Here is an 18,512-nt window from a genome sequence, read left to right as displayed (position 1 = left end):
GGTCCAAATCCTGACTGGACCTAGACCAGTGCAACTACTCTGAAAGGGGTTGAGGAGTTTCTGACAGGTCTAACGATTTTTATTAGATGTGATTTACCTCGTTTTATTTTTAATCACCAGCTTTGATAAAAACTGGAAAATTCCACTTGCGATTCAGATCTGTTCAAATTTAACGAGTCTAATTTTAACACCACAAAAATAACCGGCAGGATGAACCCTTGTCAGACGCGCCGATTGTTCTTCAGATTGCTAGAAAGGATCAGACTTTTAATTATGTTTTGTGAGCTTATTCCGGATCGGAAGGAGTCAGTTGAGGTGGTTTGGGCATCTGGTCAGGTTGCCTCCTGGACGCCTCCCTGGGGAGGTGTTTCGGGCATGTCCTGCTACCAGGAGGCCCCCGGGTCGACCCAGGACACGTTGGAGAGGTTACATCTCCAATCTGGTCCGGGAACGCCTTGGAGTCCTGCCAGAGGAGCTGGTGGAGGTGGCCGGGGAGAGGATGGTCTGGAGCTCCCTAGTTGGGATACTGCACCCGCGACCCAGACCCGGATAAGCGGAGGAAGACGACGACGAGTTTATTCAAAATGATCCAGTTCATACAATGATGAAAATTAACCAAACACAGTTATGGTTTTCATTCTTGAAATTAGGAGAACTGATAAACCAAAGCTCTTATGGCGGCGATATTAAATAAACTGACCTTTGATAAAAGTGGTAATTAGATGACACACAAGATTATGTTAGAATCAACGATAAGTTCAGAACTGGGCTAACTGGTGTGTGTGTGTGTGTGTGTGTGTGTGTGTGTGTGTGTGTGTGTGTGTGTGTGTGTGTGTGTGTGTGTGTGTGTGAGGGAGAAGATCTTAAGAATTTAACGTGAATTTAGATCAAAATAAAAACAACTGATCTTAGCAAGAAAAGTCAGCCGAGTGAAATGTTACACAGACCTTTGCCTCGTCGCCAAGAGGTTACCGGAGGGCTTGACACAGCCTTTGTCCCCACTCAGGAAAGCTTCTTGGACTGAAAGATTCTGGCTCCTGGGATGGTCAACCGAGCAGACTGCGTGTGGAGGAAACACTTTCCTCTTTAGGTTGGCTTGACTCCGTTCTTCTCAGGCACCGAATAGTCGAATTCAGAGTATTTCCTGTTTGGCGTAAACGATTTATAAAAACAAAACGTGGTTAACGCTGAGTTATACTGTAACTTTGGGAGCACTAATAACTTAAAAACTTTAAGAACGACAGAGCTTGCAAGGCAAGGTGGAGAACCTTGCTGGAGTTACTGAAAGTCTCCTTCCGGAGTATTTCTCTTATCCAATGGCACCATCTAGTGGCTGACAAGCATATCACACAAAGAGTCTGTCCTCTGTTTTTTTTAAGATGGCGACATCACGTTTCTTGTTTATAAATGCGCTTCTGTAGCCAACAAACAGCTATAACACGTTTTATGAGTATTATTCTCATGTCATGTTGTGTTCTCATATATTTATATTTTAAAGACTTTCTTGTTCATGAAAAGTTCATCAACTCTGCATCAGCCGAACTATTCCTTCAATTTGAAGCATGTATGCGGTAGTCTAACGCTGTTGGTTAGTTCTGGTCGGCGCTCAGTTTCCTGTTGCACGGAGCTCTGCGGGGCAGGGGGCGTGATTAGCTACATTTTTTTTAAAAGATGTATTGCTTACATTATATCATAGTACATGATAAGATAGAAAAGAGAATAGAATAGAATGCCTTTATTGTCACTATACAGGTGTAAAGTGAGATACAGAGCATCTCCTACTCAGTGTAACACAAACATACTTGGGGGGGGGGGGACACTTCTGCAGCGCTATTTACATATGGACAGTAATGGTATGTATATACAATTATTGCACATGGAATTTGGTATCAACAGATAATGGTGGTCAATGGAGGAAGTGGGAAGTGGGGGGCTGTGTTATCGGTGCATGTGTGAGTTCAGGGTGGTTATTGCTTTGGGGAAGTGTGTAGTGTGTGTGATAATCACTTTTACGGATTTCTGACAAACCATACATAATTTCTGAAAGGGGAAAACTCTAGAACGATACTTTAATCCATTTTTACGCCATTTCTTCTGCCCCCCCAAGAGAAGTTGTCAATGGCCTATTAAATGGGGAGGTTTGTCTGCACATACCCATATGCAGTTCACCCTACTAACCACTGGATGGCACTGTGGCTCATCTGAATAAACTCAACCTTTCCAACAATGAAAGTCTATTAACATCACAGTTTGAAGAGATGAACCCATATGAGACATCAAAATGGTCACATTAAACGTGGAAAAACTGAATTCATATGTTAAAACTTCCCCATAGCATGAATTTAGCTGGTGAGAGGGAAATGGCAGAGTTTTAACATAAAAAAGAACATTTATAACCCCTTTAACCATAGACTTAAATATTGAGATTTAAACACATTAACTTTGCTGGTAAACAAACCAAAACACCTTTTGACTGTTGATAAACAAAAATACAAGGTTTTATAAAGACTCAATAGTGGAAATTTCCCAGAATTAACCACGAAGGGGTTTACGAGTAGACAAGCAATTAGACCTTGGTTAGAGATTAGCCTGGGACAGCTTTTGATGTAAAACAGAGCCATTTCTGGTGCCGTCCGAGGTCTTCAAATGGTTTACCAACCGGACAAAACAAGTCATTTGGTGAAATTTACAACCCTGGGAACGAGTCGTAGGAGACTGAGACGGGATATTAAAAGGGGGTTTGGGAATTTTATGACTATTGACCCTTTGCACGTGACGTCACGCCACTCATGTGACCGCCCCCTTCGCCATGATGGACGGCACAAAGACCGTTTACACCCGTAGAAACTCCAGTGAAGCTAGTGAAAACAAGCCAGTTTGAAGCCTTTTGTCGCTTTAATTTAGTTGATTTGACAGTAAAATGGTTTTAGCTTGCTGCGTGGTTGGCTCCACTAAGAGACAAGGATGTAAACTCAACTCGTTTTTTCTTTTTAATAACTTTGATGGAGACTGAGGACGGAGATGAACTGCAGCGATCAATCAATCAAGCGGACTAGCAGCCGTTAGATTTGCAGCGAACGTGTTTTTACCGGGTAAGATCAACATTCATTTATTTCACGAGGAAGACAGGGACAGGGATAAATGTGATGTGTGTGTAGTGTGTGTATGCGTGTATAGTACGTGTAGTGTGTGTGTGTGTATAGTATGTATGTGTAGTGTGTGTGTGTGTGTGTATAGTGTGTATGTGTGTATAGTGTGTGTGTGTGAATAGTGTGTATAGTATGTGTGTGTGTGTGTGTGTGTAGTATGTGTGTATACTATGTGTGTGTGTGTGTATAGTGTGTATGTGTGTATACTATGTGTGTGTGTGTGTATAGTGTGTATGTGTGTATAGTGTGTGTGTGTGAATAGTGTGTATAGTATGTGTGTGTGTGTGTGTGTAGTATGTGTGTATACTATGTGTGTGTGTGTGTGTGTGTGTGTGTATAGTATGAGTGTGTGTGTATAGTGGGTGTGGGTATAGTGTGTGTGTGTGTGTGTGTGTGTGTGTGTGTGTAGTGTGTAAAGGATGTGTGTGTGTGTGTACAATGTGTATGTCTGTATAGTATGTGTGTAGTGTGTGTGTCTGTGTGGTAGTGTGTATGTGTGTATTGTATGTGTGTGTGTGTGTGTATAGTGTGTATGTGTGTATAATATGTGTGTGTATAGTGTGTATGTGTGTATAGTATTTGTTTGTGTATAGTGTGTGTGTATGTATAGTTTGTGTGTGTGTGTATAGTGTGTGTGTGTGTGTGTGTGTGTGTGTGTGTGTGTGTGTGTGTGTGTGTGTGTGTATAGTTTGTGTGTGTGTGGCGGGTATTTCTGTTCTGAGGTGAGCTGGTAACGTGCCGGACCGCTGGAGGAAAACCAAGGGAAGTGCTGGGAATGACTGGAGACCTCACACACCTGAAGAAAACCAGAGTGGTGGAAAGGCTTGAGCTGTGTGTGTGTGAGTGTGTGTGTGTGTGTGTAGGAAACATTATTTCTGATTGGCTTAATGAACTGTGAATTGGAATGTTTATTATGTGAAGTGCCTTGAGACGACTCTTGTCGTGATTTGGCGCTTTATAAATAAAATTGAATTGAATTGTGTGTGTGTGGGTAGTATATGTGTGTATAGTGTGTGTGTGTGTGTGTGTGTGTGTGTGTGTGTGTGTGTGTGTGTGTGTGTGTGTGTGTGTGTGTTCTGACCGTATATGTTCACTAAGGCTGGAGACTGAACTTTGAAGCAAAGGGGCTAGCCTCTCCAGAGAAGACCACAGCAACCTCCTTGAGCAGAATCCATCACGGTGGCAGACATCCAACAAAGAGCCTCAGGTCTGAAGAACTGGACAGCTCCAGGACCTTACATGATCCCCACCTACTGGCTTAAGAAGCTCACTGCACTCCATGAGCACCTGGCAGCATAAATGAAGCAGCTGCTAAAGGACGGGACTCACCTAGCCTGGTGTTACGTTCAGCGCTGCTTGGCTTTTGCGTTTTTACTTCTACTCCTTGTATTCTACTGAGGAGTTGATTTGCAGCACCTGGATCCCTCCACTCTGCCCTGCTCCACCGTGAAGCACCAAGCTGTTGGAGATGATAATCACCCACTGATTCGACATGCCTGACTCCTCCTCTAATTCTGCACAGACTCTGTGGCGGACATCCAACAAAGAGCCTCAGGTCACAGAGTCTGTGCAGAATTAAACAGAGGAGGAGTCTGGCATGCCAGGCTGGGACTAACCCTGAATGGCTAACTGAAGAGAGCACAAGTCTCCATCAAATACCAAGGAGATGCCGTGCCCCCACTGCTGTCCTGCAGGGGTCAGATCCCCGTCTACCAAATAATCAACACGACTGGCCGTGGATAGACCCATCTCTACATGGAAGAGCTCGCTCTTGTCATCCATATAGAGGAGGTCTAATCTTTAGGTGTTTGAATCGCTCTTAGTCCGACCGCCTACCTGAGACCATGCTGCCATGGAGACCCTAACAGGGACTGATGGTCCAGACAACACAGCTTCCAGGAGGAAGGTCCTCAAACCCTCCCACCACGATAAGGTGGCGATTCTGCGGGAGGGATGTTTTTTTTTTTTTTTTTGGTGTGTTATTTTATTGTTTTTTTGTGTTTTTTATAAATAGTTTTTTAATTTTAAATTTATTTGATAGAAAATACATAAGTTTTATATAAATATTTTTTTTAGATAAGATAACCTTTATTAGTCCTACAAGTGGGAAATTTGTTTTGTTACAGCCAAAGTAAAAGTAAAGTAAAAGTTATGCAAAAGTTTTGTTATTTTATGTTATTTATTTGATAGAAAATACATAAAATTTATAAAAATGTTTTTGTTCTTGCTTCTATGTTTTCTACTTGCTAGTGAAATCTAAACAGCTTCTCGGTTCTAAGTCACCAAGTGAGCCTAGACTTAAAAAGCACCTATAGAATATGTGTGCATCTACTTTTTTTTAGAGATTTCATTTTCTTGACTTCCTAAACAAAAAAAACTTAATTTTCTTCTTAAACATACCCCACCTCTTCTTCAGTCCCTTCAGGTATTTTCCTGATGTAACTGACGCTTTAGTCTCGCTTACCTGTGAGGGCGCTGGTTCAGTATCGCTGCCAGAAACCAGGGACCTCCGAGCTTTGGCTCCTGTGATTGAGGTTCCACTTTTATTTACTCCTGAACTCTTTCCTGTAGTAACTGATGATTTTTCTTCAACCTTACATCCATTATTTTTCCTCTGACGATGCGGGGTTGGCTCGTACGAGATCCTGGAGGACATGCTTGGAAAAGCTTCGTCCACACTTGTCTTCTCATATGAAGATTTTCCATCATCCTCACCTGAACTTACTTTTTCAACGTTGCTTTCTTCTCTTCTCTGAGATGTTTTACCTTTCCTTGCAAAATCCCACAACCTTTGAACTGCATTTGCATCTAATTCTAAGCCATTCGCTAATCCTTCTTCAATATCTGACCATGATATGTCCACATCAACCTCATCACCAGAGCTTAAAGATATTCCATCGTCACTCTCACTCAGTTCCTCATCTGAGTTTAAAGATCTTCCATCGTCACTCTCACTCAGTTCCTCATCTGAGTCTAAAGAACTTCCATCGTCATCCTCACCTGAACTTACTTTTTCAACGTTGCTTTCTTCTCTTCTCTGAGATGTTTTACCTTTCCTTGCAAAATCCCACAACCTTTGAACTGCATTTGCATCTAATTCTAAGCCATTCGCTAATCCTTCTTCAATATCTGACCATGATATGTCCACATCAACCTCATCACCAGAGCTTAAAGATATTCCATCGTCACTCTCACTCAGTTCCTCATCTGAGTTTAAAGATCTTCCATCGTCACTCTCACTCAGTTCCTCATCTGAGTCTAAAGAACTTCCATCGTCATCCTCACCTGAACTTACTTTTTCAACGTTGCTTTCTTCTCTTCTCTGAGATGTTTTACCTTTCCTTGCAAAATCCCACAACCTTTGAACTGCATTTGCATCTAATTCTAAGCCATTCGCTAATCCTTCTTCAATATCTGACCATGATATGTCCACATCAACCTCATCACCAGAGCTTAAAGATATTCCATCGTCACTCTCACTCAGTTCCTCATCTGAGTTTAAAGATTTTCCATCGTCACTCTCACTCAGTTCCTCATCTGAGTTTAAAGAACTTCCATCGTCATCCTCACTCGGTTCCTTATTTGGGTTGGAGAACAAGCTAGGAGCCACATTGTCACATAACAGATCTTCTAGACCAAGCTCCAACAAAAGTTTGGCTTCCATTTCATCTAGTCTCTTTAGCTCAGCCTCCTTATTTGTAAGGCCACTTGTGTCTTCAGGTGATAAATCCACATCGACCTCTAAAACCGAGCGAATTGTCTCACCTGCATCAGAATCATCAGGCTTGTGATTAAATCTGTCCTCCGTAACCAAAGATGTTTCCTCTTCATCATCATTTAAAATATTCTGTGTTTCATCCTCACCATCAGAGTGACAAGAGCTGGGCGACCAGCTAGGAGAAGAATTACCTTCATCTGGTTTCTGCTCTGAAACGAACGTTTCAGCCACAGGGCTCACAGACGTCGAGTATTCAGCGTCACTTTCTTCTTCTTGTTCGGAGCAACTAGTTTCATCTCCACCAAGACTTTCAAAGCTGTCAGAGAGCAAATCAGAGTTTTTCTCTGAATCTGTGTCGCCCTCACTCAGTTCTCCTTCCGAAAAAACGCATGTTTCACCGTCTACGTCCTCCAATTCTTCATCAGTAGGAGACGTTTCCTCATTTTCTTCTAAAGAAAGTGATTTTTCATCATTCTCCTCAAAGTTCTCCTCTATAATTGTGGAAAGACCAATCTGATCGTCATCCTGATTCTCCCAAATAATCTTAGTCCGAGATAGACCAACGTCCTCGCCCCATTCAGTATCAGGATTAGAACCGCTAAGAGAAGCTCTATTTTCACAATTTACCTCCTTCACATGTGTTTCTAACCCGAGTTTGCAACCCATTCCTTCGTCCATACAAGGCAAGTCGCTGTCATCGTAAGACGAGTCAAGGTCGCTTTCTGGCTCAGACCAGGTCTCACATGCGTCATGAAGCATTTCAGAGCCGTCAGACACGTAATCTAAATCTTCTGCTGAAACCGGAGATGTTTTCGCTTCTCCTTCCATGAAAGCCTCTAATTCTGTAAAACTGGGCGGCGTTTCCAGCTTTTGACCTAAAGAGAGCGATTTTTCGTCGTTCTCATCGAAAAGCCCCTCTGTAGTTGCAGAACAGTCACCCTCACGTAAATCCTTTGCTGAAGACAATTCTTCTGACTGAATTTCTCCAAAACCTTCCTTAAAAGTGAAAAAGACGTCTGTATCTGGTTTGTCCCAGGAGAGATCGTCTTCTGTATAAAATAACGACAGATCATTTTCAGCAGGCGTTACAGAAGAGGAATTACTCGTCTCTTCGGATGCTAAACAGTTTCCTGATGTAACTCCGTCGTCCTGAGAAGCTGACACATCTTCAAAAGAAGAGTGGAGAAAAGCAGCTTCTGGACTACAGGAATATCCGTCATCTTCACCAGACGTCGAAGACAAGTCGTCAAAGCGTTGTTCAGAAAATTCCTGAGCAGAGATCGGTATTTCTGCTGCCTGGTCTCCGAACGCCGTCTCTAAAACTGCAGGGAACTGTTTTTCTCTGAAAATCACAAACCTTTCCTCATTTCCAGTGAAGTCTTCGCTGGGAAATTTTGAGCCAGATTCTCTAAATTCACACACATCCAAATCTGACGTAGTTATGTGATCTGACGTGAAATCAGAAAATGGTTTTTCAGTCCGTGGTTCGTGGGCCACAGAGAGGCTTGTGTGGGAACCAGAATCCTTCTCTTCGTGGAAAACCGATGGTTCCACGTCTCTGAGTAGACTAGTTGCTATTTCGGGTCCAGTAGCGATAAATTCAGACTCAGGTTTCCACAAAGTGGATGAACCGTCTTCTATTTCTCCATAAAAATATTCAACATCAATTCTGTTTGCTTTCAGAGAGAGAGAATTCATCCCTTCATCATCTATAACCGATGGTTCGACGTTTAAGCAAAGAGAAGTTGGTTTTTTGAGTCCAGGGCTATTAAAATCAGACTCTGGTTGTTCTACAGAGGATAAATCCTCTTTTTCTGAGTCTCCATAAAAATATTCATAAGCACTTCGAACCGCTTTAGTAATTAGAGCACCTGCTACGAACCCAGTAACAGCAAACATGGCTGTACGGGTCGTTAAGAGGTTACCGTGTCCACGCATCCTTCCAGCAAAGCTCAGCTTGACTGACTGACAAAGGTGGTGCTAGCGCGCTATTTATAGCTGCGTCACAAAGGGACGTCAGCTTGATGACGTCACAAAGGGACGTCAGCACGCAGACGTGCGTCTTCAGCATTTATGAGCTCTTGGAATCACGTGTTAACCTCAGATTTTTTCATGTTTTTTTTTACCTTAAGCAACCCCAATGACTGGTGGTTACATGTACACATTATTATGTAGATTATTACAATAAACAAAATTAATTTCACATTTTTATTAGATCTCATAACTTCCTCGTGAGCATAAAGTGGGTGTAAAACATTAAAAGCGGGTTATTTAGATTAGTAAACTAGAATCGAAGTGTTTTCAGTGTGCGTTTGTTTAACATAAGCCCGATAAAGCAGGTATGAAAAAATTAAAACCATAATTATTAACAAGTGACTTTGTCAGATATGTTTTTACGTGTAGTTATTTCTCTATAACCTCAAACACGGTCACGTTCAGCTCTCGTGACGCACGTCTCTTCCGGTTATCTTCAAAATAACTGTAGCTTATTGTGAATACAACATTTTATCATATTATTGTGATTTTAAACAAGATTAGAAACAGAAACTGAGATTAATAAAGTTTTCACCTGACAACAATCCTGTAAGGCTAAACCACGGAAACGTTCCTGTTAGACGTTAGCCACGCTGCTGACGTAAACCGGCAGGGGGAGGGCGTGGTTGCTTGGGTTCATCCAATCAGAGAGTAGGCGTGTTTCCGCCGCGGCGCGTGATTGGCTTACAGTCTGCTGGCAGCGCCGTTTGTATAAAACAACAACAGGAATCCGGGTTAGCATGTGGAGCGCCAGCCAGTTAGCAAGTCTGTAGGAACCAGAACGCCTCAACCCGAGTAAACGAACAGGTACCAACCCGACCGGAACCAGCGGCAGTATGTCGGTAGACAGCGTGTTTCGCACCCGGTCTCTCGGTGTGGCTGCCGAGGGTCTTCCGGACCAGTACGCCGACGGGAAAGCAGCCAAAGTGTGGGAGCTGTACATCGGAGACACCCAGAGCCGAACCCAGGAGTACAAGAGCTGGCTGGTGTCTCTGCTCCGCCAGCACGGGGTTCGGAGGGTTCTGGACGTCGCTTGCGGAACCGGGTAATGTTCCTCCAGATTCGCACTCGATCATCCACCCACAGAATAATCTGATTTAATGCTTAGTCAGGTACAGGTATGAAGTCTGACATGCACTGGCAGGTTGATTACAGGTGTGGCCGTGGTTCCGGGTATGAATAATCCTGCGGAACCCTTTATTAAAAATCACAAGTCATCGTGTAGTAATCGTGTTTTTACTGAAGTCTGAGAAGGAAACTCCTGAAGGATTTCCTTAAAAGTCTCCTAAAGATGCATCGATTCTGCTTTTGAGAGTAGATATCAACCAAAAACCCATTTCTGTACAGCTCAGATTGGCCGATACCGACTTTTCTCTAAATATGTTTGAGATGAACTTAAAAATTTAGTTTCTATGATTAAAAACTTAAACATGAAAATCTTTTACTGCTAGCATAAATTAGCACTTAGCAATAATCGGGTCATGAACCGGGAATAGGTCGGAATTTCTTTGCTGCTCGCAGAGATGCATTCAGGGACAAAATAAATCAGACTTTTGAGTTTCAGGCTGCTCACACAATGAGGATTCTCGGTGGTCCAAAGTGTGGTGCGTGGGCCGTGTGTGATTCCAGACTGTTGCTGCAGAACAAATAGATGTTTTGTTACAGGTTTGACTTTTGTGGAGTTTGAACTCGCTGACCCTCCTGACGCTGGACTCAATCCGGATTAGTGCTGAGAATAATGAGTGAAAGTTGCAGCTGTGGGTCCTGGTCCGCTCAGGTCCAGAAACCAGACTGACTGTCTTCTGGAGCAGGTGTTGGGCAGTTTGCAGGAGTTGTGGCTGGTTCTGTGCAGCCTGTTCGTTGCTTCTGATAGTTTATCAGTGTGGGTCAATGTCAAGGCCACAGACTCGGGATTAGTTTTTTCCTGACAGAAATGGACCTACAGCTGAAACCAGAACCACTCCAGTCATTTTCTTATTAAAATCCTTCTAGTAAACATCCTGCAGCTTATCTCATGTCACACGCTCAGAGGAAGTGAACCAGCAACCCGTCCTCAAGCACAATCCATAGTGGAGTTTCTGTCTGATCAGCAGGACGGAGCCGTGTAAACACGAGTGTGTTTGCCATTTTTATCAGTCTGAATAACTGGCGCTCCAGCTGTTAGAACCCAAACAGAACCGCTGCAGCTTTTCTGTTAAATTTCAGCTTTGATTCCGTTTGGATTTCTTCTCTGAATGGTTACAGATTACAAACGGAGAACTCTGGTTTAGTTTAGTCCTGCTTTGGGCCCGGGGTTGTTAATCATTGGACTGAGCTCTTCCTGGTCCCGGTTCTGATGAAACATGTTCCTGTTCTCCGTTTGGCCTTGGTTCAGGTTCCTCTTCCAGGTTTTTTTAGAACAACTGGTCTCTGGTTATTGGTTGTCTATTTTTACCTGGTAGACATTCCCTCCTAAAACACCGGTACCAAATCCGTTCTGAAAAGCTTCCCACGAAGACGGACACGGGTTTGGATCGAGGAGATCTGCAGGATCGCCTGTAGGAAGATGATAAATATCAAGACAGTTTATTCATCTGATTTTATAAATAATAAAAAGAAAACGCTACTCAGCAGTTATTTTAACCTGGAAGTCTGCTTTTACTTTGAAAGCCACATCAGTCATTTTATCCTGACTTGTTTTGCAGACAAGTCATTGCGTGTGTGTTAAAAGAGCTTGTGTTTGTTTTGCAGGGTCGACTCCATCATGTTGGTGGAGGAGGGCTTTAACATGGTCAGCGTGGACGCCAGCGATAAAATGCTCAAATACGCTCTGAAGGCCAGATGGGACAGAAGGAAAGAGGCAGCATTCGATCAGTGGGGTAAGAAAAACCTCCTTTAGAAAACATCTAAACCTCATCGGACCTCATGTTCTCCTCCCTTCTCCATCAACAGTAATCGAAGAGGCCAACTGGCTGACGTTGCCTGAAGATGTTCAGAAACCAGGAGATGGGTTTGATGCCGTCATCTGCCTCGGAAACTCGTTTGCTCACCTACCGGACTTCAAAGGTAGACGAACAAAGGAAATCTAACAGTAGAACGTTTCAGGTTACCAGACTGAGGGACTCCAAACATCTGGAGGTCTCCTCCATAAACCAGAGCTCAGATCCTTTTTTCTATCGAGACACGTCTTCTATAGATGACCACAACCCAACTTAACATCGTGTTTAAGAAGAAAGCAGCGCCTCTTTGGCGAGCTAATTGCATTCAGATGAACCTGGACTGGTGTGAGATTGTGAAACAAGTTTATTTAAATGTCGTTGAAGGTTCATGAAGAGGACAAGTTAACATTTTATTAAACTAGATCCAGTTCAGAAATTACGATACGGCGACCTCTACACTGGAGTTGTTATTAAACTTTATTAAAAGTAATAAAGTTTTCATTAAACCCAAACCAGATCTGGTCTGGTACCTGAAGTCTGAAGTGAAAGTCAGATCTTCCCGTGTGGCTTCTGGACTTTCCAGAGCTAGCTTGTGTCAGCATTAGTAACGCTAAGCAGAAGCTCGCTGGCGTACTACCAAAAGCTTTTCCTGATGCTGGCGTCTTCCATGCCCGGATAATCCGGCGTACGTCCTTCACCGCGCTCCTCAGCACGTCCTGCAGCGATCAAGTAAAGCACCCTTTGCTAATGCTAACATTATCGATCATCAGAAGTCCCTCCGCTGGCCGAAAAGTCTGGAAGCATCAAACCAGGAGGCTCCTTAGATGTGGTGCATTTACTGACTCTTTAAAAAGTTGTATTTCTGAGTGTTGATCAAATCTTACGGTTAAGTCCTCACAGTGGAGCCGGTCCGGTGTTTTAGTGGTGGCTTTAATGCTTTAAATGAAATGTGGAATATGCTATCAGACTTGATTTCCTGCCTGCCGCGTGACTCGTGCTGCTCACAGGTGACCAGAGCGACCAGAAGTTGGCTCTTCACAACATCGGCAGCATGGTGAGACCCGGCGGGATCCTCATCATCGACCACCGAAACTACGACTACATCCTGGAGACCGGCAAGGCGCCGCAGGGCAAAAACATTTATTACAAGGTAATAACAATAAACCTGTTTTAGTTCGGTCCGAGTTGTTTTAGGGAGAATACACTTAATCTGACAAAAGCATTTAGGATTAGGATTAATTTGCTTTTGCTGTTCGTTTTATGTAAAAAATGGTGATGGAATGGATATTTGGTCACAGTAAAATTCTTACTTTGTTCTTACAAATTGCACCTTTAAAAGGTTAGTAAGCTTTAACTGTTTAATGTCTAAAGCTTTGGGTTGTGACGGAAAGAACGAGATCGCGGATACAAGCGGCTGAAATAGGTTTTCTCCACAGGGTGTCTGGGCTCTCCATTAGATATGGGCTGAGAAGCTCGGTCATCCGGGAGGGGCTCGGAGTAGACCCACTGCTCCTCCACATAGAGGAGCCAGCTGAGGTGGCTCGGGCATCTGGTCAGGACGCCTCCCTGGTGAGGTTTTTTGGGCACGTCCGACTGGGAGAAGACCTAACGGGAGGCCCAGGACACGCTGGAGGGACTACCTCTCAGCTGGCCAGGGAACGCCTTGGGATTCCCCCGGAGGAGCTGGCCCAAGTAGCCGGGCAGAGGGAAGTCTGAGCCTTCCGGCTTAGGATGCTGCTCCCACGACCCGACTCCGACTGCTGCAGCAGAAACGTTTGGCAAAAACAAAATCTAAACGGGAGAAAAAGACTCCACAGATGAACACGTCTGTATAGTTTCACCGATTGACACAAAGTATAATTAATATTAGTGATATTATTACTCATATCAGTAGAAACGTTAGGCTTGTTCCTGTGGAACCGACTGGGGTCCAACGACACGATTTAAATACTTTACTTCATAAACGTCTTCCGTCTGTCCAGCTGGAGAGGACAGCTCCGTCAACACTCACCCGTCTCTGTAAACCCGAGTCTGCTGCTGGTACCCGACCAGAACCCCAGCAGCTCCAGTTTTAATGAGCTGAGCACGAGATGAAAGTTGTAATTAAAGTTTTTATATTTAAATGTGTTCAGATAAAGGAGAAGAAACGTGTGAGGCTGTTGGCTGGAAACCTGGCAGCTCTGGTGATTTAACGGTTCGATGCTTCAGCGTTGTCACGGAGACGTGATCACCCAACATGGGGTGGACGGGACTTTTACGTCTGAGATAAAACTCACCATCGTGTGCTTCTGTGTCCCAGAGCGATTTAACCCAGGACATCTCCACGTCGGTTCTGTGGGTCAACAGCAAGCCTCACATGATCACTCTGGATTATACCATCCAGGTACCACAGGCGGCACTGCAGAAGCTTCCGGAAGTCAGGTGGGTCCAGTCGGACTCTTCAGGCCACGTAGATCTCACCATCGCTATAATCTCAGAGTATTTATCGTTTTCTTGTCTCTGTAGTAAGTTTCGTCTGTCCTACTACCCTCACCGCCTGGAGAGCTTCAGCCAGCTGCTGATGGACGCCTTCGGAGGGAAAATGGAGCACCGCGTCTACGGAGACTTTAAGACGTATGTTCCGGGTCAGAACCAGGCTCCGTGCTACTTCATCCACATCTGTAAGAGGTCTGCCTGAATACGTACTCTGGAGTACGGGCCGCTTCCTCAGTCCTTCAGCGCTTCCATCTGTTTCCCAGAAGTTTGCTGGACTACTTCTAACCCGTCTGCGTCCTCGGGCTGAGGCTGTGTGATCGGGTCTCTTCTCCATCAGCGGGTTTCACCTTAGAAAAGAAACGTTTGTTGCTTTTTTCCACATTTTAAGACAAAGGCTGTAAAGATCTGCGGTGCAACATTTCAGTTGAGTTCATCTTCTTTTCTGAAGGGATTGAAAATGTTCAGGACCACTTTTCTGCTTTTCTCCACCGAACGCTGCTTTAATCTGCTCAGTCGGTGCTGTACAACTACTGACCATCCTCACGATGGAGTTGGTCATCAGTAATCTATAGTTGATGATGCTTTTATTTTGTTAAGTTACGTTTTGGGTGCTAAACGGATCAGAGCCGATTCCTTTCTGCCTGTAACGGATTCCTGCTTCGCTGCGAGTCGTGTTGTTTTAAAAATACTGATCAATCTGTGTGAGTTTACCGAGTTAACAAGTCCATGTATACTTTAACTCGGAGACAAATGACCTTTGACCTTTGTAAACCTTTGCCTTGCTCCGTGTTCTGGTACCAAATCTGAGCCGACCGTCAGCCTTACAGTTTTGTGTCGACTACAGCTAACGAACTTCAAGTTAGCATAAAAGTGTGAAACGTAAAGAGCCGTTGGCTCGTTGAACCGACCAAAACGATGCTCAGCAGTGATGAAATGACTGACCTGATGCGTAGTAGAAATAAATCTTCAACCAAAGATGATTGACGTCAGTAAAGAAATGTGTTGCTTAATGAGGTAAAAGAACGCTGAATGTTGAAGGTGTGCTGCTCAGAGAGTACTGGGCAGCGCTCCGAGGGTCGAAAGTGCTGAAATCCAGAGGTTTTTTCTTTGAGACATGTTTAATAATCTGCTGCTTCTGAGGCGAAAGCAGCAGATTATTGAACTAACTGGGCTTTATCAAGACACAGATTTATAAAGTTCCTTAGAGCGCAAAACATAAAATATGCTTATTGAAATTTTTATGTGTGAAATAAAATAATTGAAAATTAAAATCTAAGTTGTGTTTTCTTGGATCAACTTTTGTCTGTAATCGTTATATAATGTTATGACCTGATGACTCGTGATGCGGCGTGTTATTTTGACAACATTATCGCACTTAAGATGTATTGTTTTGCATTTTCATGACGTTTGTTCTGCTCTGTTTGGTAAGAGGTGTGTCCACCCGCAGGTGGTGGTGACGCCCTGAGCATCAGTCTACAGCAGCCTGAAGGCATCATCGTGAGGATGACCCTGTCCACTTGGGAGATGAACCTGCTGTCCAAACGCCTCGGACCACGGCAGCAACCCAAGCAAAGAACGCGAGCGACCTGCACTGAAGATCCAGGAGCGGGGCTCTGCAGAGGACACCAGATGATCGTTTTGCTGCTCCAGAAATCCGAGCTGCAGCACTCGGTGCTCAGGTCGCTCACTGTTGGAGAGAAATGTCTGCTAGCATTAGCGGCTTCAGAACAAGAATCCCGGGCTTAAGTCTGTGCAAGAATATGACGCAGGTGAGATTCATCCCCTAAAACAGCAGACGTTCTACATTTGGAGAACCAAACAGAAGTCCTAGTACTCCAAAGAACGCAGCATTACAAAGGAAACCTGCTGATGAAGGAACCTGACAAGAACCTGCTGTAGCTCTCAACCCTTTAAGGAACTGGGTCACATGACTAGTTGATAGTTATGTCCCATGGGTGGGACGTCTGAATGGTAAACCAACTGGTTTACCATTTGAGTCATGAGTCAGAGGACTTGAAAGCACTTTACAGCCAGTCACTCACAAACTGGTGGTGATGAGCTACATTATACCCACAGCTTCCCTGAGGCGCACTGACGGAGGTGATGCTGCCGTGCACGAGCACCATCAGCTGGACAAACCTGGCTTCGAACTGGCAACCCACCCATTACAGTGAGGACTTCTAAGCTCTGAGCCAAAGTAGTTTGTTTCATGACGTAATGCTAAAGGTCGTCAGGCATCAACATGGTCCTCCCATCTTCATTTGCCCGAGAAACAACGTTCTCTCCAAACCAAAACAAATACTCGGTTTGTAACCAGCTCTCCATAAGCCGGCCTCGCCATCTGGAAAACTGTCGTAACAAAGTTCCTCTCCTGCAGGTCTCAGGACCTCTCCAGGAGAAGACAGAAGTCTTAACCTCAATAAAAGAATCATTTGCTTTCCATACAATTGTTTTCTCACCTCACAGGTTGATTCCAGCCATACGAGTGTTTTATCTACGGTGAATTAAGAAGACTTGATTGCTTGAAAATGATTAAATCAAAAATAATTATTGTTGAAATGCGTTATCTGTATGTATTATCTGTATCTACTTGATGAGCTAATGACGATTTTATTATCACTCATGTCACATATTAATATCAGTAAATTATTCATGACAGATATTTCATATTTAGACCACACAGGAGGAACTGAGGTGGGGCAGAGGACTTCGATAACGATAATATGAACTAAACTGGTCCAACAACACAGATGCTCTGTAGAAGGGCCAAAGCCACCTCCAGCTCCAGAGGAGGCTGAGGTCCTTCCGAGTTCATTCAGCTGCTATCATCTGTGTGAGAACGTGAGGTGTTTTAATAGATGGAAACATCAGACTTTCCCTTTACTTCAGAAACTGTATGAAACTATTTTGCAAAACACAAGTTCGACAGAAGAGGGCATCGTTTCTCTGTCCCTCTGCAACCCTCCATTTCCTCGTTTCATCTCTGATTATTTTAAAATAAAATAAACAAAATGGTGTCAACATTTCAACAATGTTCATTTTAAACTTTTGCACTTTTAATTAATATTTTGTCTGATTATTAAAGATATTGATTAGCTTGTTCTACTGAAGTGTTTCTAATGTTAAGTGCTGTAACCTCAGCGTGTGACGTCTCCTTTCTCTGGTTATCTGACCTCTGAACTCAAATCCACTCGGCATCTTGAACCTTCATTACTTGGCGGCGTCTGCCCTTCATCTCACGTCTCCGAGACCAAGTGGTGGATGGCCGTGCGAGGAGCTGATCCACAAACCAGATGTGAGGACTGTTTGCCAGATGTGGCCACGCTGCTGTCGTTATGGGAGTCAGGGTGGTCAACCGTGACTGGATGAACTGGGAGGATCGCTTTCACAGCGTTGTCATTGGCCAAGTCAAACAAAAGCAGCGCAAGAGGAATCTGGTTGGAAGGAAGATGAGGGATTATGATTAGTGATGATTTTACTCAAGAACCTTTAAAGAAAAAAGGCGAAAGAGTGGATTTTAAATGTTTAGGTTAGAAAAGACTGTCGTGATCATCTTTGGGATGGAAGCTGGAAAATGATTGTGGGTCCAAAGTAAAAAACTACTAAAAAAATAACATTAAATTCATGAAGGAACCAGTTCAGGATCCAGCCTGGCTTTTAGAGCTAAAACCAGAGGAGACCTAGACCAACACAACAGATGTTTTTAGATCCATAAAACCACGAACCTCCACGTCTTCGATACATAAAAACACATTCATGTCGTGTGTTTGTCTTCCTGCTGGAGGCTTTTTAACAGAAATCCTCACTGCTGATTGGCTCTTAGAGTCAACCTGATTCACTAATGAACAATTTTCACTTTTACATAAATGGAGCTCAAATGAACTGCGGTGGTTCCCTTCAGGTTCGTTCTGACAGATTTCATCAAAGCAGCTCTAATTCTCCATCTGTGGCAACAAACTGCATTCCTCCAAGGAATTATGGGAAAACTTTCTGTGGCATACACATCAACCTGCCATTAAACTTCAGATGAAAATGTGTAAGATCGAATCTGGCAGGTTACCGTGATGCATGAAAAATCTCAGCACTTTCCAACGTTGAGGGAGGCAGGAGCTTGTAAGGAGGTGAAACCTGCAGCGAGTAAATCCAGGAATCCAGAGGTGATGAAAGACAAAAAGGAGGGAGGATGGAGGAACCAGACAGCATCTGATGGTCCTGGCT

At 43.8% G+C, this 18,512-nt stretch overlaps 1 protein-coding gene across 1 annotated transcript; it reads left to right on the top strand.

The window, feature by feature from the left end:
- The first annotated feature begins 9,737 nt into the window (after positions 1-9,737).
- Positions 9,738-17,317, top strand: gnmt (glycine N-methyltransferase). The gene is made up of 6 exons (XM_015970463.3): positions 9,738-9,946; positions 11,632-11,759; positions 11,833-11,946; positions 12,827-12,969; positions 14,119-14,240; positions 14,325-17,317. Exons 1-6 carry the CDS (start codon positions 9,738-9,740, stop codon positions 14,494-14,496), a joined length of 888 nt encoding a protein of 295 aa, XP_015825949.1. The 3' UTR covers positions 14,497-17,317.
- Positions 17,318-18,512: the final 1,195 nt, after the last annotated feature.

This window comes from Nothobranchius furzeri, chromosome 18, assembly GCF_043380555.1.
Source record: "Nothobranchius furzeri strain GRZ-AD chromosome 18, NfurGRZ-RIMD1, whole genome shotgun sequence".
Classification (NCBI taxonomy): domain Eukaryota; kingdom Metazoa; phylum Chordata; class Actinopteri; order Cyprinodontiformes; family Nothobranchiidae; genus Nothobranchius; species Nothobranchius furzeri.
Note: the sequence above shows the minus strand (reverse complement) of the source record. Positions and strands in the feature narration are given on the sequence as shown.